Below are 20,013 nucleotides of genomic sequence, written 5' to 3' on the forward strand. Positions count from 1 at the left end.
AAGTCTAGCAGTCTACCTTTCAATTATTATAAAAAGTCACAGGACTCAAATATAAATGAAGCATCTTCAAATTGCATTTAAAATTTATCATTAAATTACCCCACAAGGTTTTCTCTCATTCTTCTTTAGTGATCCCTTATGCATTATTGCATTAAATGACTATGCAAATATTTCTGTTTTTCCTTATTTTAAACACAGAGTAAAACAAAAGCAGCCACAGTTTTCAAAATTCCCAAAATGATCACACTCTCTCAAGACACTAATTTCAGATGCTTGCAAGGATCATAGAAATTTGAAACAGCTACAGCTTCTACCTTCAAATTCAAATCCAAGGACAGTCATTTTCTTTGGGGGTTAGTTCACTAACCTATTTTCTGAGACATTTGTTCCCCACAGGACACAGCGTGGAGGAGTCATCTCCACAACACTTCTTCACTTACTTGGAAGCCATGTGGGTTTCTCATTCATTTTGACCCTGGTGCAGCTACATTCTTTGAGCACACAATGTGACATACAAACATCTGCTTTGAAAAATATCAGAACCCAGCGCAGAACCCAGCAACCCAGCACAGCCATTGGCTGCAGATTTACTACAGAATATTGCCCTTAAGAACTTAAGAATGGTTACAAATTCTGTCCATCAAGCCTGTTTGACCGTTAGATGTTCGGGGATCTCTTCCAACCATTTCTTGAAAGAAGCCAGAGTATCGTCTTTTATTGATAGTTTGAGGTCTAAACTCATGGATTCATAAATTTGCAAACATCTGGGATTTCGCAAGTATAGGATATTGTACACACAGAGTTCTGAAGCTGAAAGCTTTGTAAAAGTACTTTAATGTGATGGAAAGATTTCAGAATAACCCCATCTGGTTAACATTATTATAACATTATCTTCCCCTAGAATAATAAATCATTTATACAATGGCAGGTTTCCTCAAAAACTATTGGTAGTTTCTAATCACAACCACAGGAAAACCTGTGGTGAAAACTATAAACAGTACAGTTGAGCTTTGTTTAACATGATAATTTTGAGAGGAAAACCAGATGAAACATGAGGAAGAGCCTTTTCTGAATAACTAGTTACCTCAGACTTGTTTATGCATATAACTGAAAAAGAAAAGTCATCATTTTATCAGTAGTATAAATATAATTACCACCTCAGATAGGTATATTTTGGCTTGATGTGTCCTAAACCCACAAAAGGGCAGATAGTCTATAGATTTAATTTAGTATCATATTGTACATTATTAATCTGAGTAAAATCTATCATACACCTATAATCCTTTCTATGTTAACTATCATTATATACAATATTGGAGATAATTATGAAAAAAAGCAGGAAAAGTATGTTAAGCATTTGCTGTGCTTTTTATACACATGTGCGTACGAGAATACAAAAGATATACTGGTGATATTCCATTTTCAAATAGTACATATTTGCAAATTTTGTTATATTTGTATTGGCACAACCTTTAAATTGCAGCACTTCAGAAATATGAATGTTCCAGTCCTGTTCGCCTGACTAGTCTTCTCAATTCTCTTTTTTTTCCTCTTTTGTGTAATCTTCAGACATCCCCATCCTTACAGAAAGAGCTGTGGAGAATGGAAAGCTTGTGCCCCCTGCTGGCTACAGTGTTCCTTGGCATAGTTATCCTTGGGATAGGGGTAGGTGTGGACCTTGATGCTAATCCCACTGTCATTTATCCTATCCTGCTATTTCGTCTGGCAGATGGGCTGGATTTCACATTCCAAGAGGATCCTGACCCTAAGAAACGACATATTGTGTGCTTAGTTCTGAATTAGTTGCAAGAGTACAGAAAACGGAAATTCTGCTAATTCAATATGCATGCAAAACACAACATTTAAAAATCTTACTGTACTCTATTCCCTTAGTGCTTAGTGCTTCACGTCACACCAGAGGCCTTTTCTGGTTGCCACAGTTGCTTGTCCCCTCTCCAGATACTCTACTGTCTGAGGACGATCGCTCCAGGGATCCCTGCTTTTCCTGATGACCGCCGCCAGTCCATGAGCCGCCAGCCATCCTTCACCTACTCCGAGTGGACTGACGGCAAGCAGGAGGACTTCTTTGACCTGAACCCTGTGCCCGAGACTCCTGTGTTTGACTGCTTTATGGACATGAAGCCCGAGGCCGATCCAGCCACACTGACTGTCAAGCCTGTCGGCCTGCAGGAGAGGTCAGTTCCCTGGAGCTCATCGCCCCTAGAAACCCTTCAGTGGATGCTGGTTTCAGACTTGCAGTGGGATTGTATTCTTAAATTCAGAAATGGTCCCACCAAATAGCATACAGTACTTCCTGTTAAGTTGTGAGTTAAAGGTTTTTCTTTTGCTAATGTACTTTGTCCATATGACACAATTACAGAAACATAAAACAGAGATAACATATAGTAGAGTATGTATTTCTTACTCGGGTTATGCATCTATAAATTTTAGGCACAGTCCTGCAGAATGCAATGCTTTTAATTGTCTTGGGAAACTGATGCAGTCAGAAATGTGCTGCTATCTTTCCTCTCTTCATCATATTATAAGAAATATTGTCATTGATACACATTAAAGAAAACAATTCAAACCTCCCGATGTTACCTGTAAACCTCACCTCACGACCTGGAGCTGGGGTTACTTCACCCCGAAACTGAAAGCAATACTGTGCTTTGTCCCTTGCTCTGCTGTGCTCGCTCCATTTCTCTGTGCCTCGTGGGAAGGAGGGGGTCCAACGTGTCCCTGACCCTGGACATGTGCACCCCTGGCTCCACGGAGTCCTATGGGTGCATGCTGTCCCCGCGGGAGCAGTCGGCGCGCGAGTACCTGCAGAGAGCCACCAACGTGCTGACAGCGGCAGAGCTGCACGAGCGGGCGATGGACTCCTTCACCCTGCAGGCCGAGTTCTTCGTGAGTAGCTCTCGCTCTCCGGAAGTCCCTGCAACTCTTCTGCTGGCAGTCACCTCGGTCTGCTTCGTCTCAAGACCCAGGAGGTCCATGATGTGCATTGCAGATAGCTCCTATGTAGCTTCCAGTTTTCTACAGAATGCGTAGGACTTCTAGTGTAGACAGGGCTTGACCGCACACCAGCAATTGGAGTGACACAAGGGGTGCAAAACAGAAATCGCTGCTGCATCATAATCCTACTGTCACACCTTCCCATTATCAGAAAGCTGTTTTTTTGCTGGGACGTGTTCATCACAGAAAACACACACAAAACCTTTTAACCCAACAAGCATGACCTTGGGAGGAATCCAGAGCATCTGGGGAAGACCCTGGACACAAGGAGAACATACAGAAAACTCCCAGCTCTGGTCACCCCAGGTTGCATTTGAAATCTAGACCCAGGCACTGGGAGATAGCAGAGCTCACCTCTATGCCACCCTCTTCCAACCTGCCAGGTGCCCCTCCATAATGCTGTGTTGTCATGCTAATGTACTGTACTGACATCTTATACTTATAGCGTGCTGACTTTGAACTCCACCTTGGACAGACTGGACTGTATAATGTTTAGAAATTTGGCTGAGATTTCCTGCTTCTCTTTTCTTTTTCTAATTAGTCAAGTAGAACAGGCCTTTATGCCAAGTGGCTCAGGTGGTTAACAATGTGTTTAACAGCTGCTGCTGCAGAGCCACCTCCAAGCAGTAGGCTTGAACTGGGACCCTCCAGGTAACAAGCCCTTCTCCTTAATCAGTATATCCCAGAGCCCAATTAAGAGAGTGCTTAACTGTTTGAAAAATGATTGAGTCACACCTTATTGGGTCTGCGCTTGCATTCCCTATTTCTCTGCACTAACCGTCATGATTATTCTTTTGATTCCAAAGCCTGTAAAACAACAAAAACAAAGTACAAATAGTTTTAATTTCCAGAAATAAAGAGTTCAGGGATATGTCTGCTGCACAGGAGATCTAAATTGCTGTGTGGAAGCCTTAAACAACTCAGACACCATCAGGAGTTAACATATACTGTATATATATAATAAACATCAGCAAGTAATTCAAAGCCTCCACTAGTATTTTCTATAAGGTGGAGTATATGAATTTTGACTGTTATAAATACATTTTCGGTAAGAGGAAACCGAGCTTGCCATTTTATAATTATTCATTTGCATTGGTCAGTATCTTCTTGAGGACAAAAGCTGGACTGTACATCAGCAATATGAAATGCTGAAGGAAGTGATGCATGACATTTGCCAATCAAATCTGATTAGCTCATTGTCACGTTGTCTGTGTCATTGACATCATGTGTTTCCCTCTACACATCCATTAAGCAAAAAGGCTATTTTTGTACTACAAAATACAGTTTTATCAGGATTACCTCCATCCAGTTTCAGTCTGCATCTGCTAGTGAGGGTCAGAGCTCAAGATTAACTGCTGTCACAACAAAATGACCAAAGATTCAGCAGAGGCTCACCATAGGATTATGTTTCTACAAAAAAACACATCAACATTCTCTGACATGGGTAGAACACTGTAAACTGTTTGAGATTTCAGCCTAGCAGTGAATTAATCCCTTAGTTAATGCAATAAACAGTAAGCAATCATGTTAACACTTTCATGTTTCCAATATCTGGCAACTGCCAGTCAGATATCAAACAGCAGCTGCTACGGTTTAATTTATTTTCAGACTCTTGTTTTCTGTGTAAAATCCAGTATTTCCTATTTTAATATTTGTGAAAAGTATTCAATAAAACATTTTAGGAATCTAACCAATGACATAGATTGAAAAAGCTTTATATATCTTTATATATCTCTTGTCCAACGGCTTGACACCCATTTAAATAAAGCTTCGGGAATGTCTGCTTTGTGATACATTTATTATTCAGAACCCTTTTGTGGACCTGGGGCCAAGATATTAGAAGCTAAAAACTGTAAACTGTGAACACTGAGCTGTTCCTCGTGCTTGCAAGTGAGAAGTCAGAGCATTTTGTATCCTAATTTGGCAAGGACATGCTGTGTCACCAGACATTGCTTCTGTTTCCCATTGACTTTTCCTTTGCCAGCATTGGGGGGCACTGCCTACCCACTCAGGTGCTGGGGCATCATAAGAAAAATCCTAAATATTCCATTCTTTATATTCCTGTACATCATTACTTAATATTCATGACCTTCATTATTCAAGACCTTTCTCGGAGCTTTCCTAGGCTAGAATTCTCTAGACAGTTCCGCTTCACAAGAACTATCCCAGCAGCTGCAACAGCTAGGAAAGCAGAGAGACTTGTGAAGCGGAGGCCTACAGAGCAAAGCTGTGGAGAATATTAACCGCACACATAAGAGAAAACAGCACTGTAACAGCTTGAACAAAAACTAGGAGAAGACAACAGATTTGAAATTTCACTGCGAATAACATCACCCAGTACATTTATTGAGACGTCAGACATGAGAAGCTTTGGCTTAACTCTCTGGGCAGAGGGCCAGCTGCCTGGCTAAAGGGCAAGGAAGATAGTGCTCTCACACAGAGAGAGAAGCTATCGAAAGGGACGTGGAGGGGTGGGGGTGAGGTGGAGACTTACTGTGGTAAGTGACCTCATGGATAATTACGAGTTAAAGAATCAGAGGTGAGGAAGACCTTGGCAGTCGTCGTCCCCCCCCCAAGTCTCATTTGAAATGTAGTTAAAATGCAACAGCAAAATGCAAAAAGAAATACAAAATATGGGTACTTCTATGCACAAAAAAGAAAAAAAAGAAACCCGAACAGTCTTCCAGATAAGAAAAGGCATCTGACAGTTTTTGCACTAGCAAACGATAGTGTTCCTTTTTTCAGTGTTATCTTTTTCAATAGGAACAGTATCTGGGAATGAATACAACCAAATGCCTTCTGTGGATATCTAAGTATGTTTCAACAAAAATGTTTGAGGTGCAGTTAGATCTGTCAGTAAAAGCCACCATGCATGAAGATTCATAATTATTGGGGAGCTGTCATCGTAAAGGAATACAAACTTTATTTTTCTTATTTTGAACAGGAGACACCTATGAACTTTGTGGACCCTAAGGAATATAACATCCCTGGTGTTGTTCGGAAGAATCGATACAAAACAATTCTTCCCAGTGAGTAGTTCCTAGTGCATTTGTGTTTTCTTTGTGTTAAGAGATGCTGAACATCATTTGTTTAAGAATGTTAAAAAAGCATATTCTCTATTTGCGTGTTTAGTCCTTTTTCTAGTGTTTTTGTTGTTGGCTTTCTATTAATTTGGATCTCCTGTCACAACTTATTAAACTGACAAAACAAAATATGTCATGACAGGCAGCTCACAACAGGGGTTTATCATGAGCATTGCTAATAGCTCTGTGTGAATGTGATCAGATTGTACAAAATCGCTATCATTGAGGGCCTCCTCTAAAAAAAAAACAGTTCACAAACCTAGTTTTGCATTTTTGTCTTCCTGAAGCATGAAGATCAAAAATGTTTCAGGAGTTCTTTCTATTTTCTGTCTTTATAGCTATATTATACTTACAACACAACCCTAATGATGTTTTCTTGGTTGGAGGATCGAGTACATTTCCTTTAAATAAATATTCAATGAAGAAGACAAAGTCGTTAAGCAGACCAAGAAATAAAATGTGCTTATTATTTAGCTGACAATTATCCACTTAGTACTTGTGATGCATTGTGGTTACACATGGAATACACCTGGGGTGCCAACGAACCCTTCCAGGGATGACAACACGCAATGCATGGTGATCTATTTCAGTTTTCATGAGTATAAAGCAGACTATCTAAAACCACCAACTTGTGATACAAATTGTGCATTTTCAGAACATCTGCAGACAAAGATACATGGAGCCAGCAATATTTCAAAAGAATTTGCTTCTCTGGTCCATCAACAGTTTTCTAACTTGGCCTGAGGCCAGCCAGTGGGTCCTGTTTTCCCTGCTGGTGGTTGTCCCTCTTACGGCCCATGTTATAGTGATGCTCAGTCTCTCTAGAGCTCTGTCTCCCTGGCTCTGTCCAAGCCGCTCCTAGAAGACATGTGATTGAAATTGGGGCCGTAGTTCTCCAGGTGTCTCGGTCAGAGAAGTCATAACACTGTCTCTATGTCCTGTAGGACACACTGGTGCAACCATTGCTTTATTGCACACTCTATGAGAGTCGACCCCTAGTTTGGATTTGAAAGAGTAACTTTCAGGAAAAGTATGTTAATGAGCATCCCTGTCAGCCAAGGTCTTCCCAAGACTGGGAGAAGAGCTTGGGGATTTCATAGGGCTTGATTTCATAGCCTTGCTCAGTGTAGGTACAAAACCTTGTCCAATAGGGCAAGAGCATGAGGACATTTGTTTTCAGGGACAGAGGGTAAGTAACCTGGTAATTTCCTCACACACATGAAAAAAGCAAAATCATTCTGCTCACATCTGGGCCAGAGCTACAATCACGGTGCTCCTTAGTACCGTGGTTTTAGTTAGTATGGTGCTCCTTCAGGAAAACAAAAATAGAGCCTGCAGGGAAGAGAATTGTTTCAGTTGTAACCAGGATTCATACATGATAACGAAGGTCAATACAATACTGTGTTTTTCAGATACTCATAGCAGAGTCTGCCTTAAAGCAACTGATGAAGATGATTTTCTTAGTACATACATCAATGCTAACTATATAAGGGTAAGATTTGGTTTATTTTTCCAGAGCTTCATTGTAAAATGTTAAACATTCTTCTCTAGCGTGTACTGTATAAGGTCATGTGAAAGCAATGGTACATTGCTTACAGTTAATGGGTTACCAAATCTGTAGTTTTATACGAACAATTCTGCGGGAAAAGGAATATGTCCCAGCCAGTGGTTGTCCAGTTGTACTTACCCTTCATCAAAGCCTTCCAGGCCCCTCTCACTGGCCACTTCACTTACAGTCTCTTTGTTGTCTGCAGGGCTATGGGGGACAGGAAAAAGTCTATATTGCAACTCAGGGGCCCACAGTTAACACTGTCAGTGACTTCTGGAGAATGGTATGGCAGGAGAAGTCTCCTATCATCGTCATGATAACCAACATCGAGGAGAAAAATGAGGTGCGGCCTTGCTGTGTTTGGTTTGAAAAGAGTTACAGGTGGTTATTTGAACTGCCTTTCAGCTGTTGTTCATTTCTTTATTTTATTCCACAAGTATGCTGATTGGGCTAAATTAAAAAAACAAAACAAAAACCTTGTCATCTCTCTCAAACTGCTTTGTACATTCTGTGACAGTGTGTGTGTGGCTGCCAGCACCGGTAAAAAGTCAACGCCCCAGGTGAGGGGACAGAAGCACTGGCGTGAGGTTAGCAGGGATCCAAAATAATACAAAAAGAGTAAAAAAAACTACGGGGGCCAGCCTTGGGAAAAAGAACTGCTTGCACAGCGGCAACCAGACTGGACTGACCCTATTTAGCAGGGTCCAGTCTAGTGAGCAGGGTGTGTAAGGCAAAAACAAAACAAGAACTAAATGCATAAAAAAGTGTGTGTTTGCCTGCCCCTGTGAAGGTGCATGATGGGACAGATAAAAAGAAAAGAAAAAGAAAACCTTAAGCAGGTGCAACCCCCTCCGGGACTCTCGCTGTAAACTCCCCCCTTCCGGGGCTGTCCCTGCTCGTCCCCTAGGGGGGTGTTCAATGTGCCTTTATAGGACCTGCCCCCTGCGTAAATCCACACACTGTGCTATAGCATCGATTCAAAAGCTCTTTGTTTAGTGTGGACAATTATCCTTCAAGGTCCAGCCTCTGCCACATTCTTCTAGTGTCAAAGGAAAATTAAGTTGTCCATAGCTGGGAGGATTATAAGGAAAGGCAGCTATAAATCAGAGGATGTAATTTGTCATATCTGACTTGTTTGGCAGCGAGTGGCTAATTGATCCAAAGATCTCATCCAGTCATGTCTTGAATGTCTTCAGGTTCATGTTTCGCTGTCAGTTCTAAAGAGGTCCGTTGAGTTGACTTTGCCTTTGAGAATGTTTTCTCTGACCAAGCCTACGTTAATCCATTTCTTTTAGCCTTTGAGAGGAGGCCTTTAAGCCTGAGAATGTGTCTGGTTGCTTTTTCGTTGGGCGGATTCTCAAGCAGTAACAATGTGGAATGTGGTGAACAGAATTCTATACAATATACTAAATTAATCCATTGTACAGTTCTAACATAACTTTCAGTTAGATTTGTTCTACACTTTAAGATACTATGTATATCCTAATATTCTATTTGCCTTTTTCCCATACTGACAAGACTTGTCAACGGAAGCATCTCCAGGCTCGGCTTATTCCATATTATATCTTTAGTTTATGTTTCTGCTACCCACACATAACACTGAGTGTCATCTTCCAGGAGTCTGCCCAACTGCTTGTGGTTTGTTTTCAAGGAAATATTTGTGTACCTTTATGACTGCACCTGCTATATATAAGTAGTGATATACTACTATGTATTGTCAAGATTTGTGTTGTATTGGAAGGAAATTAAATAAAAACCTTTTAACTCTTTGTAGAAATGTACTGAATACTGGCCAGAAGACAGTGTGACCTATGAAGGAATTGAAATGACTGTAAACCAGGTGATACAGGCAGATGACTACAGCCTGAGACTTATAACTCTAAAGGTGAGTAGAGGCTGACAAAAGCAAATAATCTCTCTTTTGTTATTAAACCAGGCAATGGGAGCCCCAAGGAACCCAATTTTCCCCGTGGGCAAACTGCGCAAATTGCCGATCAGATTTATTTGCTACATGGTGGACAATATACCCAGAGTTTGCCAACAGGGGAAATTTAAGGAAATTATATGTCTTATGTAGGCTGTCACACCTGCTGTGTGGACAGCTTACAAACTAGAGCGCAAGCCTATTTTCCTTCATTGTCTGTATATATATATCTTAAAATCTAGCTCTCTCTTGCACTTTGGAAGTACTGTTGTCATAGCAACCAACACATAAAATGGCTACAGACATAAAGAATTTGATTTGTGAAATATTCACCAGCCTGCGTCCAGGTACAGATTATTTAATGTTCTGCGTAAGTGCGTAAGAGCTGAATTTCTGTTTTGTTTAATTATTTTTTCATTGGTTGTGTGTTATTGCGGAACATGGCTTTCAGTCATACTTAGAAATGGGCTTTTAAGTTAGTAATTAAACCAAAAGGCAAGCCTAAATAAAGTTTAAAAATGTAAAAGGCCACCCAGCAGTGGTTCTTTGACATATGAAGAACCCAGGAAACAAGATTTCTCCTTCACATCTCAATATTATTCCTTTCCCTTGTGACATTTCAGGCCAAAACACGCATTCTACTATATAACCCTTTTTCTCTTACCTTTACTCTCACCGTGATACTGTAGAAATGTTTTATAGAGACCAGATCTCACACAAAACCTTGCATTCCAATACAATTTACCTTTTAAATCATGATATACTGGTGAATAATTTGCTCACGTTCCACCTGGGGGCCTATTGTAATTTTACTTCTCAATGGGTAGCCTGCCGCAAGTTGTAGTGATATTAATAGTGCTAACTAGGCCATTAGTATGGAATAGTGATTAGGGGTCAGGACTTATAACTAGAAGGTTATGAGTTCATATCCCAGGTGAAACACTGCTCTTCTAACCCTGAGCAAGGTACTTCAACCAAAATTGTTCCACTTCAATATCCAGCTGTAGAAATGGGTATAAATCTAAGCTGTTTTGGATAAAAGTGTCAGACTCATATTATGGAGCTGTGGTGTTTCTTTATTTTACAATTATTTTTTATAGTTTTTCATGGTACAGTCATAAGTGTTTAACAACTCTGCTTGTGTTGTGGGTTTGAATCGCCTATTAATTTTATTTTTCTGCCCTACCAATTTTGAACCACCGGTTGCTTAACAATTCGACTCCTCACATTGATCTTTTTAGTTGTATTTTCCTTAGAAAAATTAACTCTGGCTCTGGCATCTTACAAAAGAGTTAGCATTGAGTCAAAGACTGATGTGGCTCTCAAAACCAAACTGGGAAGCTTCCTGATGTCAAGATCACAAGGCAAACCTGGCAAACACTGGGCAGGATTCTGAACTTGCATCCTTAAACGCATACTCGAGAGACCTTTCTCAGTGCACTTTGGACAATCTGTTAGGAATCCCCATGGCTGTGCAGCAGGATCTGAAATTTAACACACCTCAGACACCTAGGAAACTCTTTTAAACTGGTTTGCCAAGGCTGCAGTCCTGAGCTGAACCGTGTGCCCGTATCCCTCTTTGCATGTGAGACAGAGCGAGGGAGAGGAGCGGGGTCTCAGACACTACTGGTACACATCCTGGCCAGATCAGAAGACCCCTGACAAGGCCCCCCCGCTACTGGAGCTGGTCCAGGAGGTGGAGGAGGCCCAGGAGCAAGCCCCTCCAGGGAGCGGTCCGGTCATCGTCCACTGCAGGTACATCGTCCACCACCGCACTGAGAGACATGCTTTCACACTGGAACCACTGCTGTGCACCACTGTACGTTGCTGCATACTGTACTCAGTATGCTTTTGGGTCAGAGAAAGATACTTTTATATTAGAGAATGGGATGTTCCATGGGAGTGATACATGATATCTACAGTAATGAGGATGGTCAGGGATATAGTGTATCCCTAGTGATTAGGAGTATAAAGCCGTAGCAGATAAGGCACAAAAGCAGGCATATCCAAAGTCAAGAACAGGGCTTAGACCTATCCATCCATTCATTTTCTAATTGCTTTATCCAGTGAAGGTTTGCAGGGTAGTTGGAGCCTATCTTGGCATGCAAGGGCGCCCTATGAATGTGACACCGGTTCCATCACAGGGAACGCAGACACAGACACACACCAGGGCCAATTTTCCCAGAAGCCATTTAAATTACAAGTATGTCTTTGGACTGTGGGTGGAAACGGCAGCACCAGGAGGAAGCCCAAGCGAACATGGGGAGAACTTACAACCGCTATGCAGATGGTATCTCAGGTCTAGAATTGAACCCAGGGACCCAGCGCTGAGAGGCAGCAATGCAAACCACTGCACCACTGTCCCACCGGCTTAGAATTATCCAAATGAACTTTGGTGGTTCTAATCACTTAAATTGTTAGGTAAAGAATCCTGTACATTAAAGCCCAAGAACTCCCTACTACACACACTCTCTCTCCACAAAGATATCAGAGCTCAACAATAACAAATCAGCTGGAGCCAGTTCATGAATTACTCAGCAGACCAGACTAACTTACAGCCTTAGGCCAAGAAGAAGATTTGTTGTAAGTGGAATAAATTTGAATAGATAGGCAACGTGTAGCCTGGAGCGCCACCAGTGAATCATTTCACTGTGGTACCAATGTAGTAACCCTACTTCATGAGAAAGCTGTCAAATTGCATCTCTGCACAAGAACTTCCATCTCTTACCCCAGAATCGTTTTCTCCCATTCTGGTTCCTGTTTGTTTCATTTGTTTTTGACATGCTGGGCTTCACTGGAGGTGCAGCACTGGGGCAGAAAGTTCACTTCTCAGCTGTCTCCTGTGGAAGCAAGATGGTACATGTTGGATCTTTCTGGTTGCCCGAGCTCAGCAAGCAGAGCTTCTTCCCCAGACAGGTTGGCCACCCCTGAGCAGAACAATCAGATTAGTTGCCACCATGACCACTGGTTACCAAAAGCCCAGGTTACCAAAAGGTTTTATGAATGACCTCTTCAACGTGGTTTCCACCATATTTAGAGTTTGTTCCTTTCTTGGTACTTGGTATGTTGGGTCCAGCCCTTTGGTTGGGCAATAAGTAGCAACAGCCTTCTCCAAGCTGACAATTTAATGTCTCTCTGCCCATTCTGGTTGGTGCTCTCAGTGCAGGGATTGGCCGGACTGGCTGCTTTATCGCCACCACCATTGGCTGCAAACAACTGAAGAACGAGGGGGTTGTAGACATTCTGAAGACCACCTGCCAGCTGCGTCTGGACCGGTAAGGCCTTGGCACCTGACCATTACCACGGGCATTCACAGGGGAGGAGATCTGCATGAAACGATGACCTGCCAGGGGCTCTTCTCCAGGTGGCAACATGGATGATGAGACTCTAACCTGTGGTTCAAACAAATGTGGGCGAGATTTGTCTGGATTTCCCAAAGCGGAATCAAGCATATTTATCCAAGAAGAGCCACATAAAAGTAATTATAGCACTCTGATCTGCTAGAAGCTGTTGTTAATGTAGGTTAATTTTAGGCAAATGTGATCTTAATGGCCATCTTTGAGGGTCGCCTGGAATTTATTCCACTCGAATTCGTTTCTGTATCACTGCACTTGCAGGGCTTTATTCCCTGATTTTATGTTCACTATAAAATATCCCATATGAAGGCTCCCCTAGAAACAGGTGTAAAGAGGACTGACATAGATGCCGATCAATCAGTAGAGCTTGCGTTGAATGTGAAAAAAGTTTGAAATAATCTCAATGTCTTCCAGAGGAGGAATGATTCAGACGTCGGAACAGTACCAGTTTGTTCACCATGTCCTCAGCCTGTACGAGAAACAGCTTTCTCACCCCACGGAAGAATAACTCTCACCCTCTTGCCATCTGCCCTGAGAGCCTGGGGCATCTCGGATTCCAGCATACAGCCATCTCCTGCCTATCAAGTTTGGGTAACCCTGGAGACCCTGTGAGAACCCCCTGGCCGGACCCTGCTCCACTTCTCTTCTCTGCATCGCGCTCATTTCTACACATTTACTCATTAGTACTAATGAAGTGTGGAGGCGTTTATCTGCTCCTTCGTTGCTGGAGGGCCTTTTTGTAAGGTAAGGTGTCTCAAATGAGCACAGCACTGTGGTATTCCAGCCTTCAGCCACAAGACTGGGTGAGAACATAAAACGGGATCTATTGTTGAACTGTTTTGAAGAGAGTGCACACAACCCAGAAACTGAAATCGCTTTCCTGTGGTCACTGAAGCATACTGGCAAGTTTCAGGTTAAGATATACGTTTTGAATGTATTCTGGCAACTATTCACTCAGCCAAAAGGACATAAAGAATTCTAGCTCAAATGCATCCACCTTAAGGTTTCTTAACTCTTTGTTGCTGTTGTTGTTCAGAAAATGGAACTGATCCAATGCATTCAGCTTCAAATTTAAATGAGCACTAAGGAAAAAAATACGCCTGTATAAGCAAATGTGTTCAGATAAGATGAACTAGACCAGCTCAGCTTCTGTTCAGCAGTTTTTAACCTACATACAGAGTGACTTGATCCATCACTCTGAAGAAGAAAATCCACCATCATCATCATTCTTTCCTCGGTTCCAATGGCATGGATGGATTTCAACATCGGGATTTGTGCGATTCATTCACTGTACACCTGGACACAAACAATGAGGCCAACAAATGACTATAAAGTATAAAGCACATCCCAGTACTAAAACTCACCAAGGGAAGTCACAGACTTATACTGAATTCAACCTAACTGTATGTGTTTCAACTGCAGACAATACTTCACATGCGTGATTCTGTCTGAGGAATTGATGACGAGTTCTTTCTGTTTCCCATGTGTGCTTGAAACACTGTGCGAGCTGAAGGAGTTGCATGGGCAGGATCCCTGTATCAGCAGTCTCTCTCTCTCTGTGTTCTACATTCTAGCTGGGGGTTCTGCAATCAACAACATTCTATCAGATGCCTGAAATCTCATGTCTCATCAGCAGTTTCTGGTTTGGTACAATACCTTGTGTTGTTAATGGGTTGCAACTTTTCAGTCTTGAAGCTTGTACTTGGTAGGCCTCAAGAGACAGGTTAATCTAGCACATGTATTTTCTACACAATGGCCTTACTCTATGTCTGTCCGTCTCTATCCCTGTTCTATTTCAAGTGGCAGTAGCTGTCTTGAGTGTCCATGCTGCCTACAATGATTGAGGGAAACCTTTCTGCTTGTTAGCCCAAGCTCTGTAAAGCTAAAGCCTGGATATTAACAAAATTACAGCACCCCTATAGCTGACCTCCATTATATTGAGACAGGTCTAGTGATGAATTCTTGGACACCACAGAGGTGCTGTAATTCTGACCTGGAGGTGAAATGTTCGTCATTCGTGTGCCACAGGAGGCTTGAATAAGCAAGACGAATTAATTTTTTAATGATCAAAATGCCGATATACTGTATTTCAAAATACCATTTTTAATAGATATCATTTACCTGTTTCAGGTGATGACATCAATTATAGCTAGAAGAAATCACACCTGTATACCTTTAGCTCTCTTTAGATTTCTGAAAGAATCCCCATTTGTGTTGTACTAGGGAGGGATTATGTAAAAAGCTGAACTGTGATCCTGTTTTCAGATAATTTTTTTCAGTAACCATGGAATTCTTATCAGCACTTTTTCTATTAAGCAAGTGAAATGCAGTTTTTCTTTCACATTTACTTGATAAGCCTCGATATACAGATCATTGAAGCTATAAAGCAACACTAAGCACAAGACAGAGCAGACAATAACACATCAAGCTCTGATAGCTCAGCTTTGTGCATCATGCAGGACCTGTTTCACAGAGCAGTGTAGGTGAGTTATTAATCATACAAGTGGTGTGAGAATAGCAAACATTTCCAGTGTGGGGTTGTGGGAAAGAGGATTAGTCATGTCAGTACAGTGGAAATCTACAGTTATCTCTCACTCCACTGTCCAGGAAATGCAGTCTGTGATCTAAAGTAGAACAGCTAGCACAGCAGGACAATTATTCAGTCATGTCTAGGGAAGGAAAAATCAGCTGATTTAGGACCCAGTTATCTTTCTTTGTTAAGAGGTATGCTGTATACACACCCAATGTACTGTTTACACATTCAGTTGTCATGCATTGTGAAATATGACAAACTAGTTACTGCTCTGTAGCTGTAAAGGTAGAAGATATAGTTAGTCCCTTTTGTAACATGACATAAAAAAGTGTTTTCAGAAGTTACAAAATGCAACAGTGTTGTATGGTAGAGATGGTAATAAGATACTATGGTAACAAGATACTACTTAATGTTTCCCATCCGTCAGGGAGCTGAGCCAGAGTGACTAACTCGTTTATAAATCCACCTTTGCCACTTGTATCCCCAACCATTCTTTCTTCGTTGTTTCTCTACTGTCAGTACAGGCATGTGAACTGGAACAGACCCAGAAGTGTCCATCTGCTTTATCCATCTGTGCTCTGTGCAGCCGAATAGAAATTTAGCGCTGTGGTTGCTTTGCTTTTAATTTAATTTTTTAACGCCTCTGCATAACCTTTGGATGCATCTTGGGTGCAAAATGGAGGGTCATCCAAAAAGTTGTTTTCTTCTTAAACGTCTCCACTTTAACAAGAAACTGCACAATTCTTCTTTGTTTTCACTACAGTATGTCTTCTCTATAAATGGCAGTCTGAATACTTTACTAGTCCCAAAGCATAGAGGAGATAGAAGTAGGATCTGCAAGTCAATGGATTTCCAGATTAAACTGTAAAAACACACTGCTTAACTTGGAGATGTTGTGGCATCTGTGTGTACTTGGTCTTCAAATGCCCACCAGAGATTGCTGCATAAAATGTTTACAAATCTTAGCGACATTTGTAATGAAATTCTGGCAAAGTAGCAAGATAAACGAAAACAATTGATACTGAATGTTAAACCCCACACAGCATTTCATATTCCAGCACGTTAGCCTACCTCAGACAGAAGTAATAATGTGGAGGTCACAGAAAAAACAAGAAAAAACACATAGTTTTCTTCTACAGCTCATTCTGTCATGGCTATCTTGTTCAACCAACTCCAGCGAGGAGATCTCTTGGCTTTTCACACAAACGTTATTCTGTTTCTTTTGAAGGGTGAAATAAGTGTTTCAACCATTTGAAGGGAGCGCTTGAACATGACCAGCTCCCCAAACCCTCCCACCAAAAACAGGAGATAACTAATTTGGGCTTTAGACAGGTTTTATAATTGCACCTGTAAATGCAATTGAAGCACGTCTAGTTGCCAGTTTATTAAAAGGCGCTGATATGAAGTCATATCATAATAATGGGACCAACTGATAGGCATTTTGGTTAAAAGCATCAAATGAAACTGTAACATGATAAATGACATGATAAAATCTAGTGTGTGGGATTATATGGGAAGGTGTTCAGGTTTTCTCAGAGTTCTGGAACAGATCAGAAAAGGGGTACCATGCTTTGCTAAAGGACTGTGATCATGAAACAGAGCCAATGAAAAAAAAGTATCACGTTAGAGATACAGTGTATATAATAGATTTTTATTCTGATGGAAATGTTGGACCGGCCATTATATTATCAGATCTGGAGGACATATTCTACAGTACATGTGAGCTATAGTAACACTTACACAGGCAAAGAAACAAGCTTTAATTATGAAGCACATTCCAAACTATTCTGATCCAAATCTGTTTGGTCTTAATCTTTCAAACTTCACTTTGTGACTGAAATGATTGTATTGCACTTAATTAATCCAAAACAAGGAGAGGGATCATCCATCCTGATTTTTGTATATGGACCCTCATGCTCTCTATCTTAATGATTTTAATTTTAAATTAATTTGTCTAAAGGCATTTGGCATATGTTTTTTATATTCTGTCAGTACGCAGAAGCCTCACTGTTATTTTTAACCCAGAAATAGAAAATAGGTAAAGATTAAATTGTTATGTGCTGTTTGTATTTACTGTTATCAACTGGTTACCCCTTTGTAATCTTTTTCTAGCAAGAGTCTTTCAACATATTGCCAAAATTGACAGGTGATATTATCTCTTCATTGTAGAGAACACTGATCTACTGAAGAATAACAAATGTTTGTCAGCTGATTGACTGGTTTCTAGTAGTGGCAGTACATGTGCTTGTTGAAGGGGATGATCTTCTCTTATACTGACTAGTCTGTATGGTTCAGTGACTAAGGCTGCAGTGATAATGATAAGCCTGCACTTCATATTTCTATGGTCTGCATGATTTCTCTGTGAACTTACAAAATGCAGGAATCACAGATATCACTCAGTGAGTCTGAACACATTGGGAAACCACAGCAAAAGAGGTACAATCTTGCAGCAGCACAGTGTGATGCAAATCACATGTTGTAATCACAGAGCATGAAAACAGTGGAAAGCTTTGTAAGAACAGGTCATGGAGAATACTGGACACGCTAGAATCGAATGTGGTATAACCTGCCAGCTCATTTTTCACACTGCTAGGTCAGACATTTTGTTTTATCATTACTGAATATCAGCAAACCAAATTACACTCCTCTCTCAATTTCACTGCACTTAGTTGTCAAGATAAGTGCAGAATAATTAATGCACAAAGAAGTGACACTGTGAAATTTAAATTCATTCATCTGATGAAAAAGGAGATTTTCACAAAAAAGCTGTACATTGTTTTGTGAATAAATCTCCCAAATATCTGCATCTGTGAATGTTTTATAATTCCAGAGATGTTATTAGGCTAAAGAAAAAATGACATATATTAAGAGTAGTCGTTTCTATCATGTATTGATAACATTATTAGAGGTGTACTACATACTGAATTATCTGTTGCATGTTTTTGAGCCATTTATGGTCCTTATCTTGTGCGGGGTGGGGGATAGAGAAAGAACCATTTTGTAAATAAAAGCAAATAATTAACAAAGTGCATACTGCTGTAAATAAATTACTGTTTCCACATTTATAACAGCAGGAGGGTACTGACATTCTCAAGTATAAAGAGAGCAAGATGAAAATATACATGTGAGAAAAAAAGGATTTATCAGAAAACATAATATTAATTGTTTTCCAGAACTTTTATTTAATAATTGCATTGTTATCCTAAGATGACAAGTTGCGTTTCTTTTAGATAGAAACTTAACCAGCCTCAGTTTTGAGAATTTTTGTATAATCGTCTAGTTTGGGGATATATGTTTTAGAAAATCTAGATAAAGCTAGGAGGCGTCAGTGGCTTCTACACACAATGAAGAGGCCTGGTGTACACAATACACAGTACAGTATATTCTGCTATCAGCCGAAACCTGAATTCGCTGCATCAAATGGGAATGTTTTAATATTTCAGAACCTACCAAAACAATTAGATTATTTTTGTACCTTGTCGGCAGTTGAGTAAAAAAAAGATTTATTGTTTTTCTGTTCTGTAAAGTGCTCGGAATATCTTTCTTTTCTCACTTTTTTCTTACTGTGTTTCAGAATGTTTTGTTGCTAGAAGTGTGTTGTGAATTCACAGCCATATTAAATTAACTGCTCTGCGCACATAGGTTGTTGTGACAGGCCCTCGATGTGGATGGTGTTCAGATAATGGCTACATTCACTTCCAGTACACCATAGTCTTGAGACTGCCTCATGCTACTCAGAATTATTGTGACTTTCACCTCACAAGTTGAAAGATATTCTTCTGCAAAAACAGCTGCTTCATTACTAGAAAGAGACAACTGATACACGAATTCAGTTTAGGATAGTTTGGTAGTTCTATACTTGGACACTTAGTAAGATATTAGAATACATATGTAAGAACATAATTTTCATTGTTTAATAATCGGAACATCCAGAATTGTGGGAATTATTTTTCAGTCTTTAATTTTTATTTTGGCTTAAGCTGAATACCAGTATACTTTCCTGCAGAACAATTATTAAAAATCACAACAGCCTGGGATGTTTCGATTATCCTTTGAAGACAGAACAATATCACATTTTTTTCTTTTGTAACATTAATATTAAGCAAAACAGTGTTTCCCAATGAGAAGTAAACTCCTGTTTCCATGTCCAAAGGCAGCTATGTAAACTGTGAACACTGTATGGTTTAATATTTATATATTTATTCATTTTTAATGACTTTTGCATTCCTGTTTTTAAGTGTATATTTTCTATTAGTTATTTCTATAAGATATCCTAGTTCCTGATTGCTGTAGGCGAAAGTAGAATGTTAATTTAATATGGCTTTATCAATGTGTTTTGTTTATCCTAAGTAAATGATAACATTGTTACAGGTGATAATATAGAAGTATCATGCATTTTTATGATCAACCCAGCCAACGAAAACATTTACAGCAAGCATTTTTATAGATACATGCCAATGTTACAGTAAGGATGCTTTTAATGTCTTTTTTTAATTCAATGTGAGATTACGTGTTTTGCATCGTAATAAAAGCAGACTTCAGTTTGTGTTTGT

At 40.3% G+C, this 20,013-nt stretch overlaps 1 protein-coding gene across 20 annotated transcripts in view; it reads left to right on the top strand.

Moving 5' to 3' along the window:
• The window catches only part of ptpn5 (protein tyrosine phosphatase non-receptor type 5), a 56,421-nt gene that overhangs the window by 27,208 nt on the left and 9,200 nt on the right, over positions 1 to 20,013 (top strand). For 16 of the 20 annotated variants that reach the window (XR_001477281.2, XR_011182875.1, XR_001477278.2 and 13 more), the window contains 10 exons: positions 1,570 to 1,665; positions 1,960 to 2,195; positions 2,721 to 2,907; positions 5,960 to 6,044; positions 7,511 to 7,590; positions 7,853 to 7,990; positions 9,422 to 9,532; positions 11,166 to 11,326; positions 12,733 to 12,846; positions 13,342 to 13,671. Coding sequence is in view for 2 of the 20 variants with exons in the window: in XM_015338153.2 (XP_015193639.2) it covers positions 1,570 to 1,665; positions 1,960 to 2,195; positions 2,721 to 2,907; positions 5,960 to 6,044; positions 7,511 to 7,590; positions 7,853 to 7,990; positions 9,422 to 9,532; positions 11,166 to 11,326; positions 12,733 to 12,846; positions 13,342 to 13,435 (1,302 nt within the window). In the remaining 18 variants the exon portion in view is untranslated. Of the gene's footprint in view, positions 1 to 380; positions 452 to 1,569; positions 1,666 to 1,959; positions 2,196 to 2,720; positions 2,908 to 5,959; positions 6,045 to 7,510; positions 7,591 to 7,852; positions 7,991 to 9,421; positions 9,533 to 11,161; positions 11,327 to 12,377; positions 12,488 to 12,732; positions 12,847 to 13,341; positions 20,007 to 20,013 lie in introns of those variants that run through there. The other 4 variants (XR_001477273.2, XR_001477286.2, XM_015338153.2 and 1 more) reach the window with 4 other exon arrangements.

Source organism: Lepisosteus oculatus, chromosome 21 (genome assembly GCF_040954835.1).
Source record: "Lepisosteus oculatus isolate fLepOcu1 chromosome 21, fLepOcu1.hap2, whole genome shotgun sequence".
NCBI lineage: Eukaryota > Metazoa > Chordata > Actinopteri > Semionotiformes > Lepisosteidae > Lepisosteus > Lepisosteus oculatus.